Source organism: Montipora capricornis, chromosome 1 (assembly GCF_036669925.1).
Source record: "Montipora capricornis isolate CH-2021 chromosome 1, ASM3666992v2, whole genome shotgun sequence".
Taxonomy (NCBI): Eukaryota; Metazoa; Cnidaria; class Anthozoa; order Scleractinia; family Acroporidae; genus Montipora; species Montipora capricornis.
The window spans coordinates 28,802,499-28,814,670 of record NC_090883.1 but is presented as its reverse complement, the minus strand read 5'-3'; the positions used below and the strand labels follow the sequence as shown (position 1 = coordinate 28,814,670).

Genomic DNA, 12,172 nt, shown 5'->3' with positions numbered 1-12,172 from the left:
GGTTCTCTTCCCTGATTCTCTACTGCGAGCAGTGTCTCTTTTGCTTTAGAATCGTTGAAACGAACGCGTACGTTGCACTTTCAATGGCTGAAGCTGTCGTATTTGCGACCCGCAGTTTCAGCCACTTTGAAACATGGACTACCCAAAAATAGACTAACTCTAAAAAAATATGCTATATCGAATGAGTGCTATGGAAAGAACTGAATTGATTACATACTTACATTGCATGTACCTTTTTTATTTTCGTCCGCACGGCCACATGTGAATAAATTCAGGAATTGCACCGGTCTCAATCGGCGATCACAACAATTATAGAAAGCTAACCTCTCTGAAAATGGGTGCTTCGGACTTAAATACTGTTGACCAATGCCATTTGAAATGGGTGTTTAGGCTTAACACTAATTGTGACGCTGCTTACGGGCAATAGTACTCAATTAAAATACTATTTTTGGGGTAGTTCATTTGGGTAGTCCATCGGGGTAGTCCATGGACTGGGTGTTAGTGGTTTCAACTCTCCCATTTGAAGTGTTCGTTCGTTTCAACGATTTTAGAGCAAAAGAAGACTGTTCGCAGTCTTCTCTGATTCGAGAAGTTTGTCTTCGGGCACTCCAGTTCTTCCTATCATTTAAAACTCAACGTTTGTTTCCATCCATTTTAATTTGAGTCAGCTTGTTTTGATTTAATCGTTATTTCCATAGTTAATTAATAGAGCAGTCATGCCGCAGTATAATTATCTGAGAATAAAGATCTTCTGCATTGTACTATCTAGTAAAATGGTTCTTACCTCCTAATTGATTATTTCCCTTTCAGCCAGTTAACAAGAGACCATGAAGACATTCCTTGTTCCTTGGTACTTTTTTGTTTTTTTAATGAATGTTTTTGCTCAGACACCAGGTACGTTTCCTTTCAGTCTTCCTCTGTAACTTTGGAGTAGAAAAAGCCTGTCACGTACGAAGTGGCGCGCATATTTTGAGGCACCCAACGCGTCACGCGATAGACCCACACAATTCCAAAGGAATTACTCAATTACGATTGGCTACATCTCCTATGCCATTTTTGCAACCAATAACAACTTGCGCACTCGCTTTTTCCCGCACTTTGAACAAACTTCATGTGGTCACCGGCTTCGGGTTCTGATTGGCTCACCCCAGTGCTTGCTTGCACTTGTTATTGGTTAAAAGTGATTTTCGTAACCAAAAACCAAATGGTCACCGAAAATAGGTGTCTTTGTGAACATCAAGTGCTTTGGTGTTCAGAAACACATCCGCTGTCGTGTTGTTTATATGACATTTTTAATAACGATGATGGCGATGATTATTGATGACGATACCGACGATTAAGTTCCCAATGTTGCTGTTTCATCCCAAAGCAATTGAGCTGTTGTGGTAACCCTATTTATTAAAAACTGAACTATGGGTATCAGATTTGCAGCATTTTCATTGGCTTGTCGGACACAGGCTATCAGTTCCTATACCTGCTGTGCATAATATTATCAAGGAACGCGTCAGCGATAAAGTGAGCTGAAAACTTTTTTTCAGCTCTGAGAAAAAATGTCCTACAAAAGCCGTTTTGGACCGGAATTTACCGAGGCAGAAGTCGATGCTATAGTCGAGAATACTACCCCCTCGAGTTTGTTGATCCTGGAGTTTTTAATAAAACAATTATTTTACTCGAGCTTACTGGATATACAAAATAATTCTAACCAATTCGGCGCTACGCGCCTCGTTGGTTATCTATCACTTCATATCCAGCGCGCCCTCTTAGAGTAATTGTTAAATAGTACAAGAGGAAGGTAATAAAACTTAGCCATTTCCGAGTTTGTGTCTGCCTCCTCTTGAAAGTGAGTCTAAGTGCGAAATTTTTGTGTTGGTAATTAGTTTTACTTTACATATGAATGAAAACTAATTTTCACTTAGACTCGCCTTGACGAGGAGGCAGACATGATATTGAGACCTTGTGCGCTATTGCATCTGACGTCACGGCCGCCATGTTCGTGGAAAGAAGAATAGCGAAATTTATTTTTTCTCTTGCTGTAAACTGTATACACTAATGACGATTAATTTTGTACTTTACGCAGAAGCATAATTATTTCCATATACAATGTATTGCTTTCTAGGGCTAGAAACGGGAGCTCCGCTTTTGGGGTTGGCTACATCTGTTTAGTATCACCCAACTAATGGACTAATGCAAATCCTGCATTTTAATTGGCTACGCTACGAGAGCACTATTAGTAATAGTCCTCGAGTAACGAAAAGCGAGACGCTTTTTTTAATTTTATTCGCAAATAAATATTATTTTACCCTGAGGGGAGTCTTGAACTGTGTAACTGCATCCCCAAGGGTAACATGAAACCTGAGCTGAATCAAACCCAAGCAATTTAAGCCTCCGGAAGGCCTCAAACCCAAAGTGTGTGTAACCACAGCTAATAAGTAATTGAAATAATTACTGGGGCGGATCTTAAGGTGGTTGGGTGTTCGAACGAACTCACTTAACTGAAATGATTTTAATTAAGGATATTAAAGGCCTGCCTTCAACCGAAAGCCATTGCATGCCGTGGAACAATTTTCATGTGTGAAAATTCCACCAAAGCTGAAATTCATCCAATCAGATTGCCACGATAAGCAATGCTAATTTCCATAACAAAAACAAACGGTCGCAAAGCCTGTCAGTTGAAGGTGGGTCGTTAAACAACATGCCATTTTTAAAACCCTGGAAATCACGTTGGCGATGACCTTATGACAAATGGTCCCGTCGGCGCACCCCCCCCCCTCCCCTCCCCCCGGACCCCATAGATGGGTCTACCTTCGACGGACTATTCGCCGAACCCTTCTGGCTAAATCCTGGATCCGCCGCATTTTCACCACTTCTCGACAACCGAGAAAGGCTTAAAAAGTGTTCGATTTGTATGCTGAAACCAACTGCAGTTAGAATGGTTGATTTTAAAAGAACACTACCAAAACATGGCGTTTCTACGAAAGAGTCTTGTAATTCAGGAAATGCAGTTATTAACCTTTTTTGGTTTTAGATTCCTGCCCCAAGCCACCTACCAATCTCTTCTGTCCTACTGATTTAAAGGACACATGTAGCAACGATACAAATTGCGTGACAGGGGCTCTCTGTTGCAGCGATGGTTGCCGAGATCGCTGTAGGGACCCCTCCGAGAACACCAGAGGCCCCACGGAAGGTAACGTAAACGCCAGAGGGGTGTTTTGTGAAAACAAGTCGTATCTTAATAATAATTTTATAGATATCTTTGTCTTCTAACTCTTTAGTTTGGCTGAGATTTGAATCCATGTTTACCAAGGCATAGTAATTAAGAAAAATTCAACGGAGCACCAAAATTGATTACACTAATAATTAAATCACCAACAATTGGTAAAGGAACAGTTTATTCCACTTTAAAAGTAATGTTAGAAAGATACTTTATCATGAAGAGAGGGGTTAGCGGATATTTTGTGACAAATACCATGAAAATCCTGAACCTTTGCAGAAAATACACTAACTAAGGACCCATTGATCATTGATCAATTCTTTTTGTGCGGATCCTCCATGATTGATGACTTAATAGTGACAGAAATTTAACGATCAGAGACACAAAGCATGTAGACTATTCTAGGAGATGGTTGGTTTAAATCTCAACGTCACTGTAACACGTCAGATAAATTAATTAGGATCGAAGGATATAGAACTAGCTGATTGCATTGTCATTTTGTGCGTACATCTTTTTTTCGAGTGAAGTAATTCCTCGACCAGGAACCTGTCCCACCATGCTTAAGCCGCCAGCAGGAATTTGTACTTCAGATCCGGACGAGTGCATGTTTGATTGGGATTGTGAAGGACAAACTAAAAAATGTTGTTCAAACAACTGCTTCAGAGAATGTGTGGAGCCAGCTTTGAGATCTGCTGATCGAGGTAAGTCGGCAACTCATTCAGAGGAGCTAAAGGGGCACTTTGGTAAACACTAGTAAACTGACGCCTGGTCCGTAAATCCAGATGATTCATTGAAGTGCCCATTACCTAAACCTGTAACCCTTTCCGCTCAACAATTCCATCTCTGCATTTGTCTAACACTAATTCTCTTGTTCGCTAAACTCTCTCCTTCAAAGTCATTGTTTCACAGGCTCCGAAAAAGTGGAAAAATTAATTTTTATTCGAACTACGATCGCGCATGAAAAAGGACTGAGTTTTATATCGGGTTGACGACACTTTCGTTCCCAGATCTCATCATTTTTCTAAGCCGGCGGGGCCTTCGCAAGAGAAAACGAAGGGCCTTGCAGTCCCAGATTCCAGGACTTTCGGAGGTCAATAGTACTAAACATGGCGGCGCCCAGAAGCAGTACAGTCAAAGAGAAAGTAGCAATAAGTAGTCATGGGTTCCTGGTAATATCGCAGTTAAAAAAAAGACACTGTTGTCTTTACAAAAGGCTCTTTGAGTCCGAACAATAGGACAACCACAACAATTACTCAACACGGCAGCGCTTGGGCTCGTCTTTCATATACCGGATCCGAAATAATTAACATCCATAAAACAAAATATAACAAAACCAATGTAACAATATCTAATCAGTAATCGCTCATTGGAATAATAATCGTTGTTTTGTCTTGCGCCATTTTAGTTCGGTATATGGAAGTCTACCCAACGCTTGGGAAACTTATTCAAGTCAAAATGAGGGATTCTAAAATCAAGGACTCTTTTGAAGAATTTTTAAAGAAATTAGATCGCAGACATGATTTCTTCCAGTTTAAAGTTTTTATGTAGTAGGAGTGAATTACCATTAAAAGTCGCTTACTTGGGTGGCAGAATTCCGGTAGCATCTCTAAATAAAACGTAAAATGGTAATTTTAAAACTGAACTGACATTATCTATAAATTTTGTAAAATGGTATTTTAGGAGTATGTCTTGGAGCCACTCAGTGTTTCTCTATCAATTTGCGATCTCGCCCTTGCACAGTCACAAATGGACTTATTTTTAGATACACTTTACGCACGAAAACAAATTAAAGAAAGGGCCGCCACTTTAACCAATCAGGAGAAGCCATGTTACGCGTGATTGCTTTTGCCATGCTTTTTCAGGGACGTGACAACTAATTTTCGCGGGAACGAGTATTCTAAAAATAGACTCATTTGTGACCGTTTTGGGGAGCCCACCCATGCCATAACAACATTCTTATCTACTTCAGTCTTGTTGGAATTGAATTTAAGGAGAATAATCTTTATTGCGTGAATTAACCAAGGCATTCTATTTTTTTCTTGTCATGTGTATTAGGCAAGTGTCCCGCACCAAAGAAAGATCCCCAGTGTCACATGGGCTTATCAAATCAATGCTCAAGTGACTCGGAATGCAGATACATTGTTGGAGGAGCCTGTTGCTTCGATGGGTGCCGTAGACGATGTGCCGCTGGTGACGGATTTCCGGACCGATTAGAGAGTAAGAAAGTTGGCAGGAAGGTGGTCACGCCTTTTCCAAATATCATCGTCATCATCATCATCATCATCATTATCATCACTATCACTTTCAATCAAATCTTTTCTTGTCGTCACCATGCTCAGGCGTTTTTAATGAGGTCTGCTAAAACCAAGTTTTTGTTTTAGCTGCGAGACCAGGTAGCTGCCCAAAACTCCTTCAGCCCGAATTTTGCATTGCTGATGCCAATGAATGTGAATTTGATGCCGATTGTTATCCTGGGATGAAGTGTTGCAGTGATACGTGCGTCAAACGGTGCTTATATCCAGTGGGTTTTTCATTCGGTTCTATAAGTCAAAGTAAGTCTCTTCCTTTTCATTATTTAACCTTTTCCCTCCTAGAAGTGATACTTATATATTTTACGCTATTTAACGCCAGACGATTTTACTCTTAAATGGGGGCTGTTTCAAAGGTCAACTGGGTGCACCTCGAGCTCTACAAGATGGTAGCTTGAAACATCAGAAAATAATGTTTGTAGTCAAATGTATTTGATTTCATTTTTTTTTAAAATAAAAGCCTTTGTAAATGAAAAAATTATATATATATTGTACCAGAATCGCTTTTCACTTTCGAATTCCCAGGGAGCCGCCATCTTGAATATTTGTGACGTGTAAAGACTGGTCTATTGCGACTATGCAAACTCTTATAGTCAATGGGAAAATCACAGCATGTCATAATTATTTGGTGAATGTGGCGGCGCGTGGAAATTTAAAATGAAAAATGAACTATTCTGAAATTCATTTTTTCCTATGCAAAAGCTCTGTTTGAAAAGTAAAAAAAAACACACACAAATTTGATTATTTTCACCGGTTTCACGTTACTGTAGGAGTGGAGTATCTTGTCTTGACACTGCCACATTTATATCGCTAAATATCTTTTCACAATTACAGAGGATGTCCTGGCATGAAAAATATTCACTTCCGATTTTCACCCGTGGCTAAAAAACACCGCGTTCTTAACTTCCAGGCTACTTCCAAGGGCCCGGTTGTTCAAAAGCCGATTAACGCTAATCCCAGATTAAAAATTAACCAAGGAGTTTATTTCTGTGCTCCCAAATGCTGTTCAACGCTGATATTCGGCAAAACTTTTCATTAGAATAAGTCAGTCTTGAAAAACAAAAATAAGCGAAAGAAACTTTCACCTAAAAGTTGAAAACATAAGACAAAAGTTTACGCTAATCGCGGATTAAGTTAATCGGCTTTCTAACAACCGGGCCCAGGCCTTTAAGCGCTTAATCCCAAGAAGCACGAGACTTGGGGCCAATCTGCTCGGTTTGATTTCACGTGAGGACGACTGGGAACGAGGCTGCTTAAGTTCACTTTTGTTGAACATCTCATTTGTGCGCATTTGCTTGCGCCGTCATAATTTACAATGTCAAGAGGGATTTAGATAATGCTATTTCTGCGAAATTGGCAGAAATGGATATTTTGCCGGCACGGACCAGAGGACTGGGTCTGGTTATCTGCTGGGGATTATGGGTAATTTATCGTACAAATAGTGAACCGTTAGGGATTTGAATCAGTCTAGGTTCAGCTTTCTTCGCCTACTGTGATGTTAACATTTGCCCTTATCCTCCATGGGGTAGTGGCACTTGCATAGGGTTTGGAGAATACGTTCCCTCATTCCCGAAGGGTTTTGGGTTTTCGTATCCGGCAGGTTCCCAGTGTACTTTTCCTTCAACAAGTTTTTAGGCGGTCAGTACCATCAAGTATGCATATCGTATGCAAAAGAAACCGGCTTGTGGCGCTTGCTGTCCTACAAGCCCACATATCTACACAGTTGTGTTGTGATTGAGTTAGTCGTGTTGTGTCTGATTGGGTAGTGGAGTCAAAATAGAGTGTTTCTCTATCAATTTACGGTCTTGCTCCAGCACAGTCACAAATGAACTTATTCTTGAATACACTTTCCTTGCGAAAACAAACAAAGGGCCGCCACTTTAACCAATCAGGAGAAGCCATGTCACGCGTGACTGCTTCTGCCGTTTTCACATGACAACAAATTTTCGCGGGAACGGTATTCTAAAAATAGACTAATTTGCGACTGTGCTGGGGAGCCCACCCATGTCATGACAATACTCTTATCTAATTCACTCTTGGTATTTTACAATACCCAAGATAGTAGGCCTTAATAGGCCTTTTGCAACAAACGATCACATGGTACAAAATCCACCATGCTCGAGGGCAAGCTCATTATTATTCCTCCACTGGGACATTAAAAAAAAGAGACCTGAACCAGTCAAGCTTGACTTGCCTTTGTTTTAATGTCTCAGTGGGGGAATAATAATAAGCTTGCCCTCCAGCATGGCGGATTTTGTACCATATGGTCGTTTGTTGCAAAAGGCCCATTAGAAGGTATATCATCGTCACGGATGGAACTATGGGAAAATTTAGAGTTGTTATCAACAATAATAATAACAATAATAATAATAATAATAATAATAATAATAATAATAATAATAATAATAATAATAATAATAACAACAACAACATGAATAATAATTGTCACGGCTAATCGCCGTCCCAAGTACAGCAACGACGCAGCTCAACAAGGTCGAGTCTAAAAAGCATACCAGGGCTCCCTGGATGCCGCTGTACAGTCCGTGTGTGACCTTGGAGCACAGTTTATATGCTGGTTTTTGCTGAGGAGGGAAAACCCCTCGGAGTAGAGTAGAAAACCAACACAAACTCAATCCACTTTAATACGTTACGGTTAAAGCTGATCCTTCCCTCTGCGCTTTATACATTTTATACTTTGTTTTCTGCTCATTATCAACTATCAACTCTCAGTTGGCTTGTGTCTTGGTGACGACCGCATATTGATACATTTCTTTCTTTCGCAAACCTTAGTTACTCAAGGAGCTGCAACTGGGAAATGCCCAATCGTCGTCAGCTCTGGTACCTGCCATGTTGGTCTTGCACATGTTTGTAACAATGATGTGGAATGCCCAAATGGTAGCTATTGTTGTTTTGATGGCTGCAGGAGGAAATGTATAGATCCCAATGACGATTCTGCCGCCACGAAAGGTAAATTAACGTGGAAACCACGTTATAGGTGTATTTAAACAAGTTACATTTTTTACATTGCTACTGCGGACAAAATTAGCAGTGCCATAATCGGACAATTTGGCCTTCCATTAAGCAGTGCCTACTAGATCTCCATAGCAACACATTAGAACTGCTTACGTCATTGCGAAGAATAGTTTCTGACTAGCGACGTCCAAAGATATAACTGGCTCATTGTGTACAGGTAGCGGTGACTCATCACGACCAAGGTACAGCTTGTTCCTAAAACAACACTTAAGGAGCTTTGTAACTGCTTAAGTCTTTAATCGGTTGTTGAACCAATGAACAACAACAGTCAAGGATGGTGCAAAAAAGGTTAAGGATATGTTTTTTTCAAATAATAACACTACTGCACTGTTTTAATCTCGGCGTCTGGAGTCTACTCTAAGGCTTGAAGGTTGTTTTTAACGTGAAGAGAATTATCGTTTTCATATCAGGGGGCGTGCAATGTGAATGCAAAGCTTATGTAATGGTACGTTTTCTGATTTTTGAGGAGAATGGTTATCGCGCTTTGTTAATTAAGGAAATAATTAAGGAATCTCGAAACATCAGTCAATATCACCAACAACAGTTGTTTTTGGAATTACTCTGACCCGGACGATCTTACCTCATGAAGTTTTGATATGACACCTTGGTTCAAACCACTGATTTGCTATGCCTGAAATAGGACGGAAACCCTTCACCATCTGGAGTTACGCTGTACCCTTCCCTACCATGTAGCTATAAGTCATCTGGGAGCTAGTCAATTTCAAGTTGGTTTCATATTTCGGTTTTAATTTCGTTTATACCTGGAGTGTTTTTGGAGGGTTCTTTACAACTGCCTGAGATGCGTTCTCAACCGTGATGGTAGTTTTCTTGAAAGATCATTGAAAATCAGTGGTTCTTCATCTGTAAAATTTGATGTACTCTATCTGGCACGTTTTCTAGGAGCCCTGAAAAACGGTACTTGCCCGACTCTTCCGCCACCGGAATTGTGCGTGTCAGACGTAGACGAGTGTTTTCTGGACTGGGACTGCTTTGGCAACCGGAAGTGCTGTTCAAACGGATGTTACACTGTTTGTGCGGTTCCCTTAGCTGCTTCAGGGAAGGATCAATTCCCACTAGGACAGCTGCATGCTTTGGAAGCAGGTACTGTAAAATGTGTATCGAGAGTTTCATGAGTGTTATTAAGGAGTTTATTAAGCACGCGACGTTTTTGAGAAGCGGGCGGCAACCGGAAGTGAGCTGTTTTCCCTTCTAACCTGTCTTCACACAACCAAATTTATATTGCTAAGTATCTTTTCTGCATGAGAGATGATTAGTTTGAAAATCTGGGAGACGATACTGTTAAGTCATTGCAAATGCTCACTTCCGGTTGCCGTCCGCGTCAGGGCAAAATTGGATGGGGAGCTTAAGCACACAACGTTTTTGAGACGCGGACGGCAACCGGAAGTGAGTTGTTTTCCCTTTTAACTTGTCTTCATACAACCACGTTTACATCGCTAAGTATCTTTTCTCCATTAGAAATGATTAGTATAAAAATCTGGGAGAGGCCACAGTGCTGGCACACGAAAGGTTCTCTTCCGGTTGCCGTCTGCGTCTCGAAAACGCGCGTGCTTAACCCGACGGAAATAGAGCTATTGTCTCTGTTCTACTAGGCAGTAAGTGTTCTATGAGTTAGTAGGATTTGTCATACTGCAATTAGTGTGTTGGTTCCTTTGTCACGTTACCCACATTGATGTTGTTGCCGTTTGTTGACATGGAACAATAATGGAGAGATAATGCATCGGGTTTACGTGAAACGGCAAACGCGAAAAGGTGGGATGCTGCTTGTCGTAAAAGCATGAAAATTATTTTATTCTAACTCGTCTCTCTCTTTTGAAAATTTTACTTGGTACCTGCTGCTAACACGCAAGAAATGAGCTCATATCAAACGAGTTTCTTTCATTTTTTGGTAAAACGCAAATTTTAATCTGGCGTTTAATTTGCCTTTTGCTGTAAACGTGAGGCTTAAGGTGATGCCCCAGAAATAGAACTTGTCATAAGATTTTCGATGAGACTTCGCACACAGTTTTAACATGTCGAGGAGATGATAAAAATGTATAAAAAAAGGGGGGTCACGGTGTTCGTTTCCATGGTGCAATGCCGAGGAGTACGGCAATTTGAGCTACTTTGACTATTGCCGCGCACCCCCAATGGTGGACAAATTTAGCTCGATTTATAAATGTAATCCCCGATATAACGCAGAGCGTGGTAGCATTCTATGGTTAATTCAATTACCTTCCTGAAAAATGTATTTGAATGCCTTTGTGAGTACTGTACACTTCAGAATAGATTTAACCTTAGTGTGGGCTGTTCAACTAGTAATGGCTCCTTCCGTACAATTTTGTGACATTGCCAAAAAACTGGACGTATGGTTTGGCTGATTTTTTCACTACTTCATGAAAACACCGTTGTCATCAAATATATGAAATAAAAAATGGGAGTCACCTTACTCGTTCAGGAGAAAATAGCGATTCCTTGACGGATTAAGCTTGGCGTCAATAGAATCCGCCATTTTATCTATGTGCTTTGCGCTACTGCGCGCGTCATTGACGCAAGAAATTATGCGCAGTAGGGTTGCGCAATGCAAAACCAGGGAATCACCTTAATCTCTCTATGAATGTCATAATAAACCCGACATGAAAATGACAGAATCAACTCAACGCAATCGTTTTTCAGTGCAGTGCCCTGAACCTGTCAATCCCAGCTGTACCTTTTCAATGAAGCATCTGTGTGATGAATCCAGGGACTGCGAGACAGGCATGGTGTGTTGTTTCGATGGCTGCCGGCGAAGATGTGTCAAACCTAAAGGCACTCCAGGTACCAAGATCATTTCCAGTCCTATTGCTGCCAACAGTTTTTTTCCTGATTTTGTTTTCACCACAGAGTTGAGATAGCAGTTCATATTTTTTCACGTATCCCCCTTACGTTTGGCTCAGCCCAGAACGACGCCATTTGTTGTTGACCAAGCATTTAGGGAGTCTGAATCCAACCGAGCTGTTTCGTCATTTTAGGAACAGAAAGGCTCACTTTCATGCTTAAAAGTGGCCATAGATGTTGTTAACCCATTGATCCCCAACCCGCCTTCCATTCACGAGTCAAATCGTTTGGCGTCAGAGTAAAGTCTCAGAAGTATCATTCTTTGGAAGGAAAGGGTTTCCGTTCACGGAAGTGCATTATTTGTAACTTTTTTGCATGTTCCTCATCCTCCCAAGATATATAACATCATTCTTTTCTGTTGGAAATCATTTGTACCCGATATGACCACTCAGACACCACCTTGCGCTAAAAAAGAGCCTTTGAGCTGCAAAGAACCTTAAAGCCACAACATTACGCGACAAGAACGCACTATATTCAGATATTGATTTTTTTCTTCAATCTAATACCCTTTCTCTGTAGCCTATCCCTTCTTAGGCAAAGTGGCCGGAGCATAAGGCCTCAATAATCAATCAAATTTTATTATCTCGAAACTGAAGTGAACCGAATCAAGAAAAAATTTTCGCTTTTCAAAACGAATTCTACTTTAGTAGTCGAAGCCAAAGCATCTGGTCTTTACATTCGTTAACATTTAGATTATTTGTGCGCTTGGACTCATGGGGGGCTGCTTAGGATTGAATTTACATCA

At 40.7% G+C, this 12,172-nt stretch overlaps 1 protein-coding gene across 1 annotated transcript in view; it reads left to right on the top strand.

The window, feature by feature from the left end:
• The window catches only part of LOC138037582 (uncharacterized), a 34,311-nt gene that overhangs the window by 1,685 nt on the left and 20,454 nt on the right, over positions 1-12,172 (top strand). Inside the window, exons 2-9 of the mRNA XM_068883491.1 lie at positions 811-894; positions 3,026-3,184; positions 3,739-3,912; positions 5,267-5,428; positions 5,593-5,763; positions 8,311-8,487; positions 9,454-9,654; positions 11,227-11,367. Of these exons, the coding sequence (XP_068739592.1) occupies positions 828-894; positions 3,026-3,184; positions 3,739-3,912; positions 5,267-5,428; positions 5,593-5,763; positions 8,311-8,487; positions 9,454-9,654; positions 11,227-11,367 (1,252 nt within the window). The 5' untranslated portion in view covers positions 811-827. The remainder of the gene's footprint in view (positions 1-810; positions 895-3,025; positions 3,185-3,738; positions 3,913-5,266; positions 5,429-5,592; positions 5,764-8,310; positions 8,488-9,453; positions 9,655-11,226; positions 11,368-12,172) is intronic.